Source organism: Amblyraja radiata, chromosome 16 (assembly GCF_010909765.2).
Source record: "Amblyraja radiata isolate CabotCenter1 chromosome 16, sAmbRad1.1.pri, whole genome shotgun sequence".
Lineage (NCBI taxonomy): Eukaryota > Metazoa > Chordata > Chondrichthyes > Rajiformes > Rajidae > Amblyraja > Amblyraja radiata.
In genome coordinates, this window is record NC_045971.1 from 88,029 (window position 1) to 104,997 (window position 16,969).

General features: G+C 45.5%; 2 protein-coding genes across 3 annotated transcripts in view; both read left to right on the forward strand.

Moving 5' to 3' along the window:
• naglu (N-acetyl-alpha-glucosaminidase) overlaps positions 1-5,773 on the forward strand; it is a 52,917-nt gene extending 47,144 nt beyond the window's left edge. Inside the window, exon 8 of the mRNA XM_033034803.1 lies at positions 5,732-5,773. The gene's annotated coding sequence lies outside the window, so the exon portion shown is untranslated. The remainder of the gene's footprint in view (positions 1-5,731) is intronic.
• Positions 1-11,130, forward strand: part of coasy (Coenzyme A synthase) — a 32,223-nt gene extending 21,093 nt beyond the window's left edge. For both annotated transcript variants that reach the window (XM_033034806.1, XM_033034807.1), the window contains exons 6-10: positions 1,696-1,760; positions 4,395-4,479; positions 6,934-7,031; positions 7,880-8,026; positions 10,963-11,130. In XM_033034806.1, the coding sequence (XP_032890697.1) occupies positions 1,696-1,760; positions 4,395-4,479; positions 6,934-7,031; positions 7,880-8,026; positions 10,963-11,010 (443 nt within the window). In that variant the 3' untranslated portion in view covers positions 11,011-11,130. The remainder of the gene's footprint in view (positions 1-1,695; positions 1,761-4,394; positions 4,480-6,933; positions 7,032-7,879; positions 8,027-10,962) is intronic.
• Positions 11,131-16,969: the final 5,839 nt, after the last annotated feature.

The window sequence follows — 16,969 nt, forward strand, 5'->3', positions numbered from 1 at the left end:
CAAACCAGACCATGATGGAGAAGGTGAGGCCAGACTCTATGATGGCAGTATAAAACTGGACCATCATTGGCCGTGGCAGATTGTGTTTTCTCAGCTGCCGCAGGAAGTACATCCTCTGTGGGCCTTTTTGACTGTGGAGTCAATGGTGGCCTCCCATTTAAGGTCCTTGGAGATGATGGTTCCAAGGAACTTAAATTACTCCACAGATATGACTGTGGTGGTGTTGATGGTGAATGGGGGGAGGAGGGGGAGCTCTCCTAAAGTCTATCAATTCCACTATTTTAAGAGCATTGAGCTCCAGGTTGTTACGAAGGCACCAGAATGCCAGCTTTGTCACTTCCTGTCTGTAGGCAGATTCCTCCCCATCCTGGATTAGTCTGATCAGGGTTGTGTCGTCCGCAAACTTGAGAAGCTTGACAGCGGAGTCAGTGGAGGTGCAGTCGTTGGTGTTGAGAGGTAAAGGAGAGGGGAGAGTACGCAGCCTTGTGGTGCTCCTATGCTGAGGGTCAGAAGGTCTGAGATGTGCTTTCCCAGCCTCATATGCTGCTTCCTGTCTGTCAGGAAGTTGATGATCAACTGACAGAGGGGTTCAGGCACAGTCAACTGGGAAAGTTTGGAGTGTAGTAGCTCTGGCACAAATGCAGAGCTAAAATTCATAAACAAAATCCTTGCTTAGGTCCGCTGGCAGTCAGGTACTGGAGGTTGAAGTGCAGGCATAGGTTGACTGCGTCATCCACTGATCTATTTGCCCAGTATGCAAACTGCAGGGGGCCCAGCAGGGGGTTTGTGATATTTTTCAGGTGGGCCAGAACAAGTCTTTCAAGGATCTTCATGATTACAGAGGTCAGTGCGACAGGCCTGTCTTTGGCTTTTTGGGTACGGAGACTTTGAAGCAGGCGGGGACAGTACAGGTTTGCAGGGACCGATTGGAAATGTGCAGGTGCCAGTTTTATATTGCCCCTAACATGAAGGTGAATGGTGTAATCTATGGCTAAGTTGATGAGAACATATTGAGATTAAGATTGATAGTCAGCATGGCCTGTTTCCATGCCTCTTTTCACAATATAGCACAGGAGCAGGACCCTTGACCCATGATATTTGTGTCAAACATGATGCCAAATTAAACTTAAAGGTTGCAGCATTTTCCTTCTATTGATGTTCCATTCAAGAGTGATTGTAGGCAGGCATTCTGTACCTTCTCCTCTAATAAGTGTATTTGAAAGTCATTACATTATGCAAGATTAGGCCTGGCTTTGATCTTTGGAATACTAGTTGATGACACTTTCATTATTTGAATATTATACAAGTGAATGCTCAATGAAAGGAGAAGGAAATGTTGACAGTGACAAGGAAGTAAGTCCTGATGCAGGGCCTTGACCAGGAAGGTCAACATGCACCATTTGCCTGCAATGCTTGTTACCTGACCCATCCGCTTCTTCCAGTCTTCTGTTTTTTTGTTCCAGATTCCATTAGTCTCTTGAATCTTCAGAAGAAAATGGAGTCCTTCTGAAACCTGTGAAAAGAAGTTCCAACTTGGTTGGCATAGACAACCAAAGGGCCCTTTTCCATGCTACATAGATCTGACTCTAATACTATGAAGTTATGACTCTAATACTATGACTCTATTACTATGTTTCTAAGTTCAATTTTATTAGTGCTCTTGTTTTCAAATCCACGTGGGTTTTCTTATTGCAGACATTCTATTGAAAGATGGAACAATCAATCGAGCTGCTTTGGAAAAGATAGTCTTTGGAGATGTTGTAAGTACTTTGCAAATTTTCTAAATTTGATATTCATCTTCATTGGTCGAATCTTGCTGCTTCTACCTATTAGCATTGTCATTTTTTGCCAGTGCCTCTTTATGTAGCATTTGCCATCTGAAGATTTGACAATTCAAATGCTATTCAATCCAATTCCATCTTCTAGCTTCCATTGACTTGAGGTTATCCACAACACTTACATTTATCTTTATCATGTGCACTTAAACTCTGTACTTTCTGCGCTGGTGCAGTTGTATAAAATCTTGGCATTGAAATTCTTATCCATATTTTCTATTTCATCAGCCTTCCATATTTTCAAATCTCATACAGCTTTGAACCCTCTGGGTCCTTTGTGCTTCTCCAGTTTGTCCTCTTGCATATGACCAATTTTGATCACATCAACATTTGTGTCAGTTAGCTCTAAAATGATGCCCAAAATTTGTTTTGCCTTTTCTTCTCCCTATTCCTTTAAGTCCTTATGTGGCTCAATGTTGATAATGATGCCATGTGGCAACCTTAAGGATGTTTACAAGTACACACTTGTTGCCAACTTTCACCCCCAATGCTCAGTCTGAAGAAGGGTCCCGACCCGAATGTCACCCATCCTTTTTCTCAAGAGATACTGCCTGACCCGCTGAGTGACTCCAGCACTTTGTGTCTCTTCAGATTTGTAGGTTAATTGGCTTCTGTAAATTGACCCTAATGTGTAGGATCGAATTAGTGTATGGGAGATTAGTGGTCGGTGCAGACTCCGTGGGCTGAAGAGCCTTTTTCCATGCTCTATCTCTAAATGAAACTAAAAATCAACTTTTGAAAGTTCCATCAAAATTGGCCTTACCCCTATTTAGGGTTTTTGCTTGAGGAGTAATCCAATTCTTTTCCATAGCTATTTAAAAACTAATAGAACTTCTGGTCACTGGTCCCAGAGCACTCCCCACTGCATTTCAGTTGCCATGTTTCCCAAGAAGAGCTGAACAGGAGGCTGTCTACATATAGATTGAGAACATTTTCCAGAACACATTTAACAAATTCCACTGCATCAAAGTCCTTCAAACTCTGACTGTGCCAGTCGATATTTGGACAGTTAAAAACCTTACTATTACAGCCCTATTATTCTTGTAGCTACTTGTGATCTCCCTGCATATTTGTTCCACTAACTTCTGCTGCCTATTGGGGTTCTATAATGCAATCCCTTCAACGTGATCACTCTTCATATTTCTCAGTTCCACCCATTTAGCCTCACTGGACGATTCCCCAGGAAATATCCTCTCTAAGTACTGCCCTGATGGTCCCTAATAAAAAACACAACTTCACCTCCTCTCATACACCCATCTATACCCCAGAACATCAAGTTGCCAACCCTGTACCTCCCTCCCTCCCTCAGCCATGTTTCTAGAATATCCATGTCCCATGTACCGATCCATGCCCCAGTCCATTAGCCCTGGCTGCCACACCTTTGATGCAGTTTGAACCACCAGTCTTGATACCTACCGTGTTCTTGCCTGTCCTGAACACTGAAGTTACTCTCCCTAACATCTATATTTGTCTCAGCCTTCTCATAAGGTTATAAGTGATAGAAGCAGAATTAGGCCATTCTCTCCCTCCTAACCCCATTCTCCTGCCTTCTCCCCATAACCCAAGATCTATCTATCTCTGTCTTAAAAATATCCATTGGCCTCCCCAGCCTTCTGTGGCAAAGAATTCTACAGATTCACCACTCTCTGACTAAAGAAATTTATCTTCAACTACTTCCTGAAGTAACGTCCTTTAATTATGAGGCTATGACCTCTAGTCCTAGACTCTTCCACTAGTGGAAACATCCACATCCACTCTATCTAAGCCTTTCACTATTCTATATGTTTCAATGAGGTCTCCCCTCATCCTTCTAAACTCCAGCGAGTACAGGCCCAGTGCCGACAAACGCTCATCATATGTTAACCCACTCATTCCTGGGATCATTCTTGTAAACCTCCTCTGGACCCTCTCCAAAGCCAGCACATCCTTCCTCGGAAATGATGCCAAAAACTGCTCACAATATTCCAAATGCGGCCTGCCAAGCATCTTATAGAGCCTCAGCATTTCATCCCTGTTTTTGTATTCATGCCCTCTTGAAATAAATACTAGCATTGTGTTTGCTTTCTTTACTACCGATTCGACTTGCAGATTAACTTTTTGGGAATCCTGCACCAGCATTCCAAGTCCCTTTGCACCTCCGCTTTCTGGGTTCTCTCCCCATTTAGAAAATAATCCACGCCTTTATTCTTACTTCCAAAATGCACGACTCCACACTTTGCTGCATTATATTCCATCTGCACTTCTCTGCCCACTCTCCTAACAGTCCCTGCCTTCTCCACACTACCTGCCCCTCAACCTATTTTCGTATCATCCGCAAACTTGGCCACAAAGTATTCAATCCCCTCGTCCAAATCATTAAGATACAATGGGCAGAGTAGCGGCCCCAGCACCGACCCCTGCGGAATCATCTGCCCCACTACTGCTTCGAGTCCTATCCAACTGCCAGATTATTCAATTACTATAACCATATTCTTTTAATATTACCAGGTATCATGACAGTGCGCCTTAAATTTCCTTAAGAAGCTTTTCCATAATGGCTACCTATTTGTTTTCTTTAAGGAGAAACTAAAACGTTTAACAAGCATTGTGTGGCCAGAGACTGCAATTCTCATAAAGCAGATGATCAGCAAGGCTGGTGCAGAGGGTAAGTGCTAAGGATGTAAGGTGGTGATGCTGAAACCCCATATTGTTATTCTCCCCAGATTATGCGTATTTCTCCCCAGATTCTACCACTCACACACATTTGAGGCAATTTAGAATGACCAATTAATCCATAGTCATACTTCACGGAAACAGGCTTTTCAACCCATCTTGCCCATGCCGACCAGGATGCCCTATCCCAGTCCCAGCCTGCTCGTGTTTGGCCCATATCCCCCTTAATCTTTCCAATCTATGAGTATGTCCAAATGTCTTTTTGTTGTTGTTATAATACCTCCCTCAACTATCTCCACTGGCAGCTCATTCCATATACCCACACACTATTAAATCTTTCCACTCACACCTTAAACCTATGTTGTCTGGTTCTCTGGGTAAAGAGAACTACTCTGGGTAAAAGACTGTACATTCACCCTATCCATTCCCCTCATTATCTTATATACCTCTATAAGATCACTCTTCATCCTCCTGCCCTCCAAAGAATATCATCCAAGTTTGCCCAAACACTCCATATAGCTCAGGCCCTCAAGTCCTGGCAACATCCTCGTAAAGCTGATCTGCAATGTTTCCAGCTTAATATCCTTTCCATAGCAGAATGACCCAAACTGAACACAATAATCCAAATGCAGCCTCACCAATGTCTTGCACAACGGTAACATAGCATCGCAAATTCTAAACTCATTCTTAACACCTAAATACCCACCCTGGCATATGATCCCTAAAGACTCTGTGCCTTATGTTGGTCTGATCCACATGTCTTTGGGTTGTCAAAGAAAGCTTCAGCACCGGAGGAAACCCACACAATCACAGGGAGATCATGCAAACTCCACACACACAGTTCCCAGGACAGATCGAACCCAGCTCACTGGTGCTATGAAGCAGTGGCTCATTTATTTCACATATTCTATATTCAGGCATTCGATTTTCATCTCTGTACATGTTCTTGATATCAGGGGTTTTTATTGCATTTGGGCTATTATACTGTACCCAGATTTAGTGTGATTATGATTATGCAATTGTATTGTAAAATATCCCAACAATGAACTCGCTGTGGAACTGTTTAATAAAAACTCAAATTTAAAATGTTAGGTTCAGATTTGGACATTTATCCCAAATTGTCAGTACCATTGCAGAAAGCACATTGATTAAGTTGGTGGAGAACGGCAGCAAACAGCTGAGAAAAGGAAAGTGAACTTGCAGCATCGCATGGAGCCAGCAGGCAGGAAGCAGTAGTATTCGAGAGAGAGAGTTAGATAGAGCTCTTAGGGCTAACTGAATCAAGGGATATGGGGAGAAAGCAGGAACGGGGTACTGATTTTGGATAGTCAGCCATGATCATATTGGGTTCGAAGGGCCAAATGCCCTACTCCTGCGCCTAATTTCTATGTTTCTATAGTCATTCATTCCTGCTGCAATTTCCAATAAATCTGTTTTGTTCCGGAGGAACGTATTTTAGTTCAAGTTCAAGTGAGTTTATTGTCATGTGTCCCTGATAGGACAATGAAAATCTTGCTTTACTTCAGCACACAGAACATAGTAGGCATTTACTACAAAACAGATCAGTGTGTCCATATACCATTATATAAATATATACACACATGAATAAATAAACTGATAAAGTGCAAATAACAGATAATGGGTTATTAATAATCAGAGTTTTGTCCGAGCTAGGTTTAATAGCCTGATGGCTGTGGGGAAGTAGCTATTCCTGAACCTGGTTGTTGCAGTCTTCAGGCTCCTGTACCTTCTACCTGAAGGTAGCAGGGAGATGAGTGTGTGGCCAGGATGGTGTGGGTCTTTGATGATACTGCCAGCCTTTTTGAGGCAGCGACTGCGATAAATCTCCTCGATGGAAGGAAGGTCAGAGCCGATGATGGAGTGGGCAGTGTTTACTACTTTTTGTAGTCTTTTCCTCTCCAGGGCGCTCAAGTTGCCGAACCAAGCCACGATGCAACCGGTCAGCATGCTCTCTACTGTGCACCTGTAGAAGTTAGAGAGTCCTCCTTGACAAACCGACTCTCCGTAATCTTCTCAGGAAGTAGAGGCGCTGATGTGCTATTTTGATGATTGCATTAGTGTTCTCGGACCAGGAAAGATCTTCAGAGATGTGCACGCCCAGGAATTTGAAGCTCTTGACCCTTTCAACCATCGACCTGTTGATATAAACGGGGCTGTGGGTCCCCATCCTACTCCTTCCAAAGATTGTAAAATCCAGAATGATAATTCTGTTTATCCGCGGATGCAGTGAAATTTGATCAGTCATCACCTGTTGATTGAAAGAGCAATGATTTCCTCCCATATTGGAAAATATATTTAACTCTTACTCAAAAGTGAATTTTAGATAAAGTACATATTTTCATTTTCATCATTTGTGGATTACACCACTGAGTTTATTTACAATCTAAGTATGAATTCCTTCAATATTTCATTACTTTCTTGTCAGGTAAATCTGTATGTGTGTTAGATGCTGCACTCTTGCTGGAAGCTGGCTGGATGGATATGGTTCATGAGGTTTGGGTCATTATTGTTCCAGAGGATGAGGTAGGTTGTATTTATGTCCGTCTATTATGTAAACATTAGGAACTGCAGATGCTGGTTTAGGAAAAGAACACAAAGTGCTGGAGTAAAGTTGGAAAGAGTGTACAGAAGATTTACATGGATGTTGCCAGGAATTGAGGGCCTGAGCTATAGGGAGACTCTGACTTTATACCCTGGAGCGGAGGAGGCTGCAGATGATCTAATAAAGGTGTATAAAATCATGAGGGGGATAGATAGGGTGAATGCAGTCTTTCACCCAGCTTTAATGTGAGGGGGGAAAGATTTAATAGGAACCTGAAGGACAACTTTTTCTCAGAGGTGTGTGTATATTGAATGTGCTGCTAGAGGAGGAACTATAACAACATTAAAAATCGAATAGAACATTTTGACAGGTACATGGATGAGAAAGTTTTAGAGGGACAAGCAGGTGGGACTAATGTAGATGAGGCATCTTGGTTGACATGGGCAAGTTGGGCCGAAGGGCCTGTTTCCATGCTGTATGACTATAACTCAGCAGGTCAAGCAGCGTCTCTGGAGAACATGGACATTTTGGGTCAGGATAGTGGGAGCAATCGGTGGAGGAAGGGGGCAGCCCTAATCACCACCTTTCCGCTGGTACCATTATTCCATCTGCCTTGGTCCTTAGTATAAACAGAAAATGCTGAAAACATTCTGCAAATCAATAGCATCTGTGGAAAGAAAAACATTTGTGGTTGAGAGCGTTTTTTCGGAATTGGGGAAAATCCCTCTCTAACTCGCTTACAATGTTGGGTATCGTGTGTTTTTGTCATGTTTCTGAAGCTTGGTTTTGTTAGCTCCAAAGAAGAAATCTGGTTTTTCCTGTATCCTAGGCACTCAAGAGAATTATGGAAAGAGACAACATTAATGAAGAAGATGCAAAGAAGCGGCTTGCAAACCAATGGACCAGTGCCCAGCGGGTACACCATGCCAATGTTGTGCTTTGTACCCAGTGGGAGCCACAGTTCACAGAGGAGCAGGTTAGTGCATTATTTCATATGTAGCTGTGTGCTTATTTTCAGATGCTGATATATTTTCAGATATCTATCTATAAGATAGTTCTATCTCCTTTATCCATGTAACAAGCATCTTAGCTACAAGCTTGAAGAAATGTACTCAATGTACAAGATACAAATTCAAATACAAGAAGCCGAGACTGAAATGTATCAGAGCCTTTTTTGTGCCTCCTTTGTTTAATTTTCTTACTGTGATGAGAGGTTCAGAGTGTGTCAATCCCTACTATTCTTTGGATGAGAAACAAATCCTCATCGCTTTAATCCAAGATCTTGCTGCACATCAGAATCACATCATTTATTGTGTATTCCGTGCCTTGTTTTCCAAATTCAAATACAAAACCTCCCCTCTGTGTAGATTGAATTCAATTTGCCACTTTTTATCCACCTGACCGGTCCATCAATATTTATCCATGGCTGACATCTCCATACTCCCAGCCATCCCTGGCAAACCCACCCTCTCACTTACTAAGAATCTTGCATCTGCCTTAAAAGTAATTTAACATTCTGTTTCCTCTGAGGAAGAGAGTTCCAAAGACGTGTTATCCTTTGAGGGGGAAAAAACATTAATCTCTTTCCTAATTCAACGTGGGCAAATTGGGCCAAAGGGCCTGTTTCCATGCTGTATGACATCTCTACATCCATCTTATCACAAAACACACTAATTCCCACAACTATCTAGACTACACTTCTTCCCATCCTGCTTCCTGCAAACACTCTATCCCCTACTCCCAATTCCACCATCTACGCCGCATCAGTGCCCAAGATGAGGTGTTCCAAATCAGACATCCAAGATGTCCTAATTCTTTAGGGAACGGGAGTTCCCCTCTCCCATCATAGATGAGGCCCTCACTCGTGAATCCTCGGTACCCAGCAGCTCTGCCCTTACTCCCCCTCCCCCTAGTCGCAACAGAGACAGAGTCCCCCTAGTCCTTGCCTTCCACCCCATCAGCCGTTGCATACAACATATATTAGAGTCATAGAGTGATGCAGTGTGGAAACATGCCCTTTGGCCCAACTTGCCCACACCAGCCAACATGTCCCAGCTGCACAAGTCGCATGGTGCCCAGAACTGAACACAATACTCTAAATGCGGTTTCATCGACGTCTTAGTAAACTGTAACATGACCTCCAGAGTTCTATACTCAATACTCTGACTGATGAAGGCCAATGTGCCAAAAGCCTTTTTGTCCACCTTATCCACCTGTGACTTGTCCTTCAAGGAACCATGCACCTGTACTCCTAGATCCCTCTGCTCTACAACACTCCCCAGAGGCCTGCCATGTACTGTGTAGGTCCTGCCCTTGTTAGATGTCCCAAAATGCAACACCTCTGACATTTTCGCCACCTCCTATGGGATCCCACCACGAGTCACATCTTTCCATCTCCACCCCTTTCCGCAGAGACCACCCCCACCGCAACTCCATGGTTAACTCATCCCTTCCCACCCAAACCGCCCACTCCCCAGGTACCTTCCTCTGCAACCACAGGAGATATAACACCTGTCGCTTTACCTCCTCCCTCGACTCTGTCCAGGAACGCCGATAGTCCTTTCCGGTTAGGCGGAGGTACACTTGCACCTCCCTCAACCTCATCTACTGTATCCGTTGTTCAAGATGTGGACTCTTTTATATCAGTGAGATCAAACGTTGACTGGCCAATCATTTCGCAGAACACCTTCGCTCAGCCCGCCTTGACCTACCTGATCTCCCGGTTGCTAAACACTTTAATTCTTCTTCCCATTCCCACACTGACCTTTCTGTCCTCAGTCTCCTCCAATGTCAGAATGGGGCTAAATGCAAATTGGGCAAGCTTCAAGCCTAGTGGTTTGAATATTGATTTCACTACCCAAGTAATCCCGGCATTCTCTTTCTCTCTCCTTCCCTCCCCCAACCAAGTCGCACCAGCTTCTCGCTTCCACCCAACTAACAGCAAACAATGGCCTGTTTGCTTTAGCATCCTTATATTTTTGCATATCTTTCATTCGTTGTTCTATATCTCTTGACATCAAGGGTTTCCAACCTGGGGTACATTTACCCCCAGGGGGTAAATTTGTTGATTCTGGATTTGTACATATTTTTTCTCATTGATTGACTGTGTTTGGTTCTGGTACATCGGTAACAGTTCATCATTAGTTGTTCATAAATAAGTGAAACCACATTGTTATGTGTGATTAAAGTTGCCTGGGGTAAACGGGACGAAAAAGGTTTAAACCCCTGCTCTACATCATTGTCTATATCTCTAATTTCCCTGTCCCATGACTAGTCTGAAGAAGGGGCTCGACCCATTCCTTCTCTTTAGAGATGCTGCCTGTCCCACTGTGATGCTCCAGCTTTTTGTGTCTATCTTTAGTTTTTCCTTATTGCCTATCTAATTCCTTTTTGGAAGCACTGGTATGGAAAGTGGCAATGACTGCAAAAATGTCAAGTCATGTCAAGTCAAGTTTATTCGTCACATACGAGATGTGCAGTGAAATGAAAAGTGGCAATGCTCGCGGACTTTGTGCAAAAAGACAAACAACCAAACAAACTACAAACAGAATGGAACAGAATCACATATTATTTTACATATTAAATATTGTGGGCGGAAGGAAAAAGCAGTAGAGTGGTTCAGTAAAGTTAGTCCCTGGTGAGATAGGAGTTTACAGTCCTAATGGCCTCTGGGAAGAAACTCCTTCTCAACCTCTCCGTTCTCATAGCATGGCAACGGAGGCGTTTGCCTGACCGTAGCAGCTGGAACAGTCCGTTGCAGAGGTGGAAGGGATCTCCCATGATTTTATGGAAATGGTAGAATGAAACAAGGTCCCGACTGGGAGTGAATATTGGTCAACAGTACACACCGATGACTTGAAAGGTTGTTGCCTTTGAGATTAACATTATTCATTTCCTCTTTTGTATTTCCAGATCCAGAAGGCATGGCAGCTCCTTCAGAAGCGTAGACCTACTTGTTGATATCTTCCAAATCCACAGTCTCTTTTGCTCTTTTTTTAATTGGAAGAAGGTTTTTCAGTAATTCACAGAAGATTGTCTATTAGACTGTACATCCTGATATTAAATGCATTGTTCAAACCACACTGCATCGCAGGTAATAATGATGCTACAAATTAAGGCATTGCAAAGAATCAGTCTGAAGAAGAGTTTTGTCCCGAAACGGTGCCTATTTCCTTCGCTCCATAGATGCTGCTGCACCCGCTGAGTTTCTCCAGCACTTTTGTATACCTCCCAAATATCTCTATCTGTGTCTTTATTCAATTATAACATTAGTCGTTCAGTGCACTTTCAGTTTTTTGGCATCTTTTATTTAATAATTCATCACGTTCAATGCCATCTTAAAATCATCAGGCATTATGGGGAGATTCAAAGGAGCAGGAGTTGATCACGAGTAATGAGAGACTTCAAACAATGCCATACAGGTAGAATCAGCCCCCTTAGCACTGTTCACAACAAAGCTTGTACAGGGGCAAGTTGAAATCATCTACATAACCCTATTACTCTTGTATATCTCTGTGCTCTGTATACATATCTACTCTATCACCTATCCACTGTTAGGAGGCCTGTACCCTTAACAAAGTGATCAGCCCCTTGCTGCTCCGAACCTCTTATCTAGCTGACCTGGCAGAGATCTATAAATCTTCGGCCACAGGCGAGGTGGCTGGAGGAGAGTCAAAGTGGTACCTTTATTCAAGAAGAGCAGCAAAGCTGTCAATAATCCAGGTCAGTTATGCCAGTGCTAGGGATGTCATGGAAAAACGATTGTGCAATAACCTACAGATGGAAAGGCACAGATAAATCAATAAAATCAACATGGTTTTTTTTGGGTGGACTTACCAAATTTTAGTTACAAATTTTAAAGGAGACTAGACTAGACCAAGTGCAGACCCGTTGGGTCTGTTTCCCCAACGGCGTTTGCGGGGGGAGGGGGGTGAGAAGAGGGGAGGGAGGGGGGAGGAGGAGGAAACGGGATAGATTTGGGAGGGAAAGGAGAGTGGGGTAGGGGGTGAGAGATGTGGGGGAGGGGGGATGGGGAGGAGGGAGGGAGGGGGAGAGAGGGGAGGGAGAGGTGGAAGAGTGGGGAGGGAGGTGGAGAGGGGTAGGGGGAGTGATGGAAGAGGGACAGGGGTAGGAGGAAGGGGGCGGGTTGAGAGAGGGAAGGGGGCGGGTTGAGATAGGGAAGGGGGTGGCGTAGAGAGGGAAGGGGGGTGGGGGAGAGAGGGATGGGTGGGAGAGGGAGAGGGGTGAAGAGAGGGAAACAGAACCATTGAAATTAAGTGCAGGAGTAGGCCATTCGGCCATTCGAGCCTGCACCACCATTCAATATGATCGTGGCTGATCATCCAACTCAGTATCCTGTACCTGCCTTCTCTCCATACCCCCTGATCCCTTTAGTCTCAAGGGCCACATCTAACTCCCTCTTAAATACAGCCAATGAACTGGCCTCAACTACCTTCTGTGCCAGTGAATTCCAGAGATTCACCACTCTGTGTGAAAAATGTTTTTCTCATCTCGGTCCTAAAAGATTTACCCCTTATCCTTAAACTGTGACCCCTTGTTCTGGACTTCCCCAACATCTGGAACAATCTTCCTGCATCTAGCCTGTCCAACCCCTTAAGAATTTTGTACGTTGCTATAAGATACCCCCTCAATCTTCTAAATTCTAGCATGTACAAGCCGAGTCTATCCAGTCTTTCTTCATATGAAAGTCCTGACATCCCAGGAATCAGTCTGGTGAACCTGCTCTGTACTCCCTCTATGGCAGGGGTTCTCAACCAGGGGGGAATTCCCCCCCAGGGGGGGATTTCAGGTTTTCAGGGGGGGGAATTGGGAGCACAGATTAGCAAACTGTTAGAATGTTGATCTTTTTATTGCCTTTGAGGCAGACAATCTTGGAAAGGAGGGGGGGAATGACATTCTGACATATGGTGAAAGGGGTGCATGGGGCAAAAAAGGTTGAGAACCACTGCTCTATGGCAACAATGTATTTGAACATTGGGCATTGTGACATCACACAATGGAACGTTCACCAAGTGCTTGTGCTCCTGCAAAGGCATATGTAAATGAATCCATTCTGATTGGACATCTGTAAGCATCGGGCATTGTGACATCACACTATGGAAAGTTCAGCAGGGGCTGGGGCTGGTGCTGCTTCTATGGGTGCGAAGCCAATTTATTTTTGAAATATTGGGGGGGGGGGGGCGGGGGAGAAGGATTTGATTTAAAACGTGCACTTAAACACGACGAAATGTAATGAGGAGCGGATACTTAGAAAGAAAAGTGAAATCTCTACCGAAATGGGAAAGATGTCGGCGATTCTGCTTTCCCCCTTATCCTTAAACTGTGACCACTTGTTCTGGTCTTCCCCAAAATCCGGAACAATCTTCCTGCATCTAGCCCGTCCAACCCCTTAAGAATGTTATACGTTTCTATAAGATACTCCCTTAATCTTCTAAAATCTAGCGAGTACAAGCCGAGTCTATCCAGTCTTTCTTCATTTGAAAATCCTGACATTCCAGGAATCAGTCTGGTGAACTTTCTCTGTACTCCCTCTATGGCAACGATGTCTTTGAGCATTGGGCATTGTGACATCACACGATGGAACGTTCAGCAGGGGCTGGTGCTGGAGCAGCTTCTATGGGTGTGAAGCCAGTTTATTTTTGAAATATTGGGGGGGGGAAGGATTTGATTAAAAACGTGTACTTAAACACGACGAAATGTAATGAGGAGCGGATACTTAGAAAGAAAAGTGAAATCTCTACCGAAATGGAAAATATGTCGGCGATTCTGCGTCTGGTTTCGGAGTTGCAGGGAATCAAAGGAAGAAATTCAGCCGGAAGCCGTCCATGTAAATGGTTCCATTCCGATTGGACGTCTGCGAGCATCGGGCATTGCGATTGGACATCTGCAAGCATTGGGCATTGTGACATCGCACGGGATAGATTTGGGAGGGAAAGGAGAGCGGGGTAGGGGGTGAGAGATGTGGGGGAGGGGGTATGGGGAAGATTGGGAAGAGGGAGGGAGGGGGAGGGAGGGGGAGAGAAGTGGAAGAGTGGGGAGGGAGGAGGAGGGGTAGGGGGAGTGATGGAAGAGGGACATAGGGGGTGGGGGAGAGGGGTGAGGAGAGGGGGAGGAGAGAAGTGGAAGAGGGGAGGGAGGGAGGGGTAGCGGGAGTGGAGGAAGAGAGACGGGAGTGGTGGAAGAGGGACAGAGGGGAAGGGGTGGGGGAGAGGGGAAGAGGTGGGGGTGGGAGAGGCGTGGGGTAAGGGGATAGGAGTGGGGAGGGAGGGGTAGGGGGAGTGGTGAAAGAGGGGAAGGGGGTGGTGGTAGAGAGGGAAGGGGGGTGGGGGAGAGAGGGATGGGTGGGAGAGGGAGGGGTTATGAGGAGAGGGAAACAGAAGCATAGAAATTAAGTGCAGGAGTTGGCCATTTGGCCCTTCGAGCCTGCACCACCATTCAATATGATCATGGCTGATCATCCAACTCAGTATCCTGTACCTGCCTTCTCTCCATACCCCCTGATCCCTTTAGCCACAAGGGCCACATCTAACTCCCTCTTAAATATAGCCAATGAACTGGCCTCAACTACCTTCTGTGGCAGAGAGTTCCAGAGACTCACCACTCTCTGTGTGAAAAATGTTTTCCTCATCTCAGTACTAAAGGATTTCCCCTTTATCTTTAAACTGTGAGCCGCTTGTCCTGGACTTCCCCAACATCGGGAACAATCTTCCTGCATCAGACAAATGCAATTCAGGAATTTTCTATTCACAAGCAAAGTCAGAATGACGGTTAGTGAAGAATTCGAACAATCGCGGAGCGTTCAGATGCTGCGCGCGCCTCCTGCACAAAAGGGGGGGGGGGGAGCGTGTGTCGTCACACACAAAGATCTTGTAGCGGAGATCTCCGCTATAAGATCTTTGGTCACACATTATGCACGCGCCTCCACAAACAGATGAGCGTCTTCTTGAATGGTGAGCGCGTGGCTGCCTCCACAAACAGTCACACACACTGTGGACCTGCCCCCACTAAAAATATTTTGTGTGGAAGGGGAGGAGGAGGTTGGAGAGGGAGAGGGGAGGAGGGGGGGGAGAGAAGAGGACGGGGGAGAGAGGTGAAGGGGGGGGGGGGGTTGGAGTGGTTGGAGCGGGCGTGCATGAATAGAGAGAAGGGCAGAGAGAGAGAGAGAGAGGCTGGTACAACAACAAAAAACCTGGATAAACTCAGCGGGTGCAGCAGCATCTAGGGTCCGAAGGAAAAGGGCAACGTTTTTGGCCGAAACCCCTTCTTCCGGGTTTCGCTCCATAGATGCTGCCGCACCCGCTGAGTTTATCCAGGTTTTTTTATGTCTACCTTCGATTTTCCAGCATCTGTAGTTCCTTCTTAAAGACAGAGACTGTGCACGGTAAGGGAATGAGGAGGGAGAGGGGGAAGAGTGTGGAGGGAGGGAGAGAGTGGATTGGAGGGGGAGAGGGGTGGGGGGAGAGAGGGGAAAGAGTGTAGGGGGGGGACTAAGCTTTAACAGTAAATTAAACATTGTCACTAATGCCAGCGTGTTGTAGAGTAATCCCTGCTGATGTGCTGGAACACAAAGAAGGACCCCATGAATCAACTAACTCACTTCAGCAGGGACTTTGCTTTCTTGCACTTTAATCGACCTCGCAGCACTTTCTTCAGCTTTTTTTATGCTTTTCCCACTAAATACAATGAACCTGCTGCAAGTTTCCACAACATTTATTCCACAGATCAACACATCGGAATCTCCAGTAAAACAGGCATCTGTGAAGCTCGCTCAGCCATTTTGTGTGCTAGCCTGAAACAAAGCGCGTGATTGGCCAACTGGCAGACAACTCAATGTTAAACATGCTTTGATTGGACTAAAAAATTCCCGACATTTTTCCCGTGTTTCTGAGTTTCAGTGGTGATTGTTTTAAATATTTTTACACAATTTGTGAAAATTTCATGTAGTTTGGTGACTTGGGTCACGAAACTGCAGAATAAAGCTCATCGGCCCACAGCCTATTATCTGTACTCCCTCTATGTCAACAATGTCTTTGAGCATTGGGCATTGTGACATCACACGATGGAACGTTCACCATTGGCTGGGGCTCCTGCAAAGGCATATGTAAATGATCCATTCCGATTGGACATATGTGAACATTGGGCATTGTGACATCACACGATGGAACGTTCAGCAGGGGCTGGGGCTGGGGCTGATTCTATGGGTGAGAAGCCAGTTTAGTTTTGAAATATTGGGGGGGGGGGGGGGGGTAAGGATTTGATTAAAAACGTGCACTTAAACACGACGAAATGTAATGAGGTGCGGATACTTAGAAAGAAAAGTGAAATCTCTACCGAGATGGAAAAGATGTCGGCGATTCTGCGTCTGGTTTCGGAGTTGCAGGGAATCAAAGGAAGAAATGCGGCCGGAAGCCGTACATGTAAATGGATCCGTTCCGATTGGACGTCTGCGAGCATCGGGCATCGCGATTGGACGTCTGCGAGCATCGGGCATTGTGACATGGCACGGCGGGAACGAATCGAAAGGCAGAAAGGCAGCCGGACGGATGTCGGACGGATGGGGCGACAGTTTTATATAATAACTAGTCCAAGTGCAGACCCGTTGGGTCTGTTTCCCCAACGGCGTTTGCGGGGGGGGGGGGGGGTGTGTGAGAAGAGGGGAGGGAGGGGAGAGGAGGAGGAGGAAACGGGATAGATTTGGGATGGAAAGGAGAGCGGGGTAGGGGGTGAGAGATGGGGAGAGAGATGTGGGGGAGGGGGGATGGGGAAGATGGGGAGGAGGGAGGGAGAGGGGTGGGGGAGAGAGTGGAAAGAGTGGGATGGGGAAGGGGGAGAGAAGTGGAAGAGTGGGGAGGGAGGAAGGGATAGGGGGAGTGATGTACCTGCCCTCTCCATACCCCCT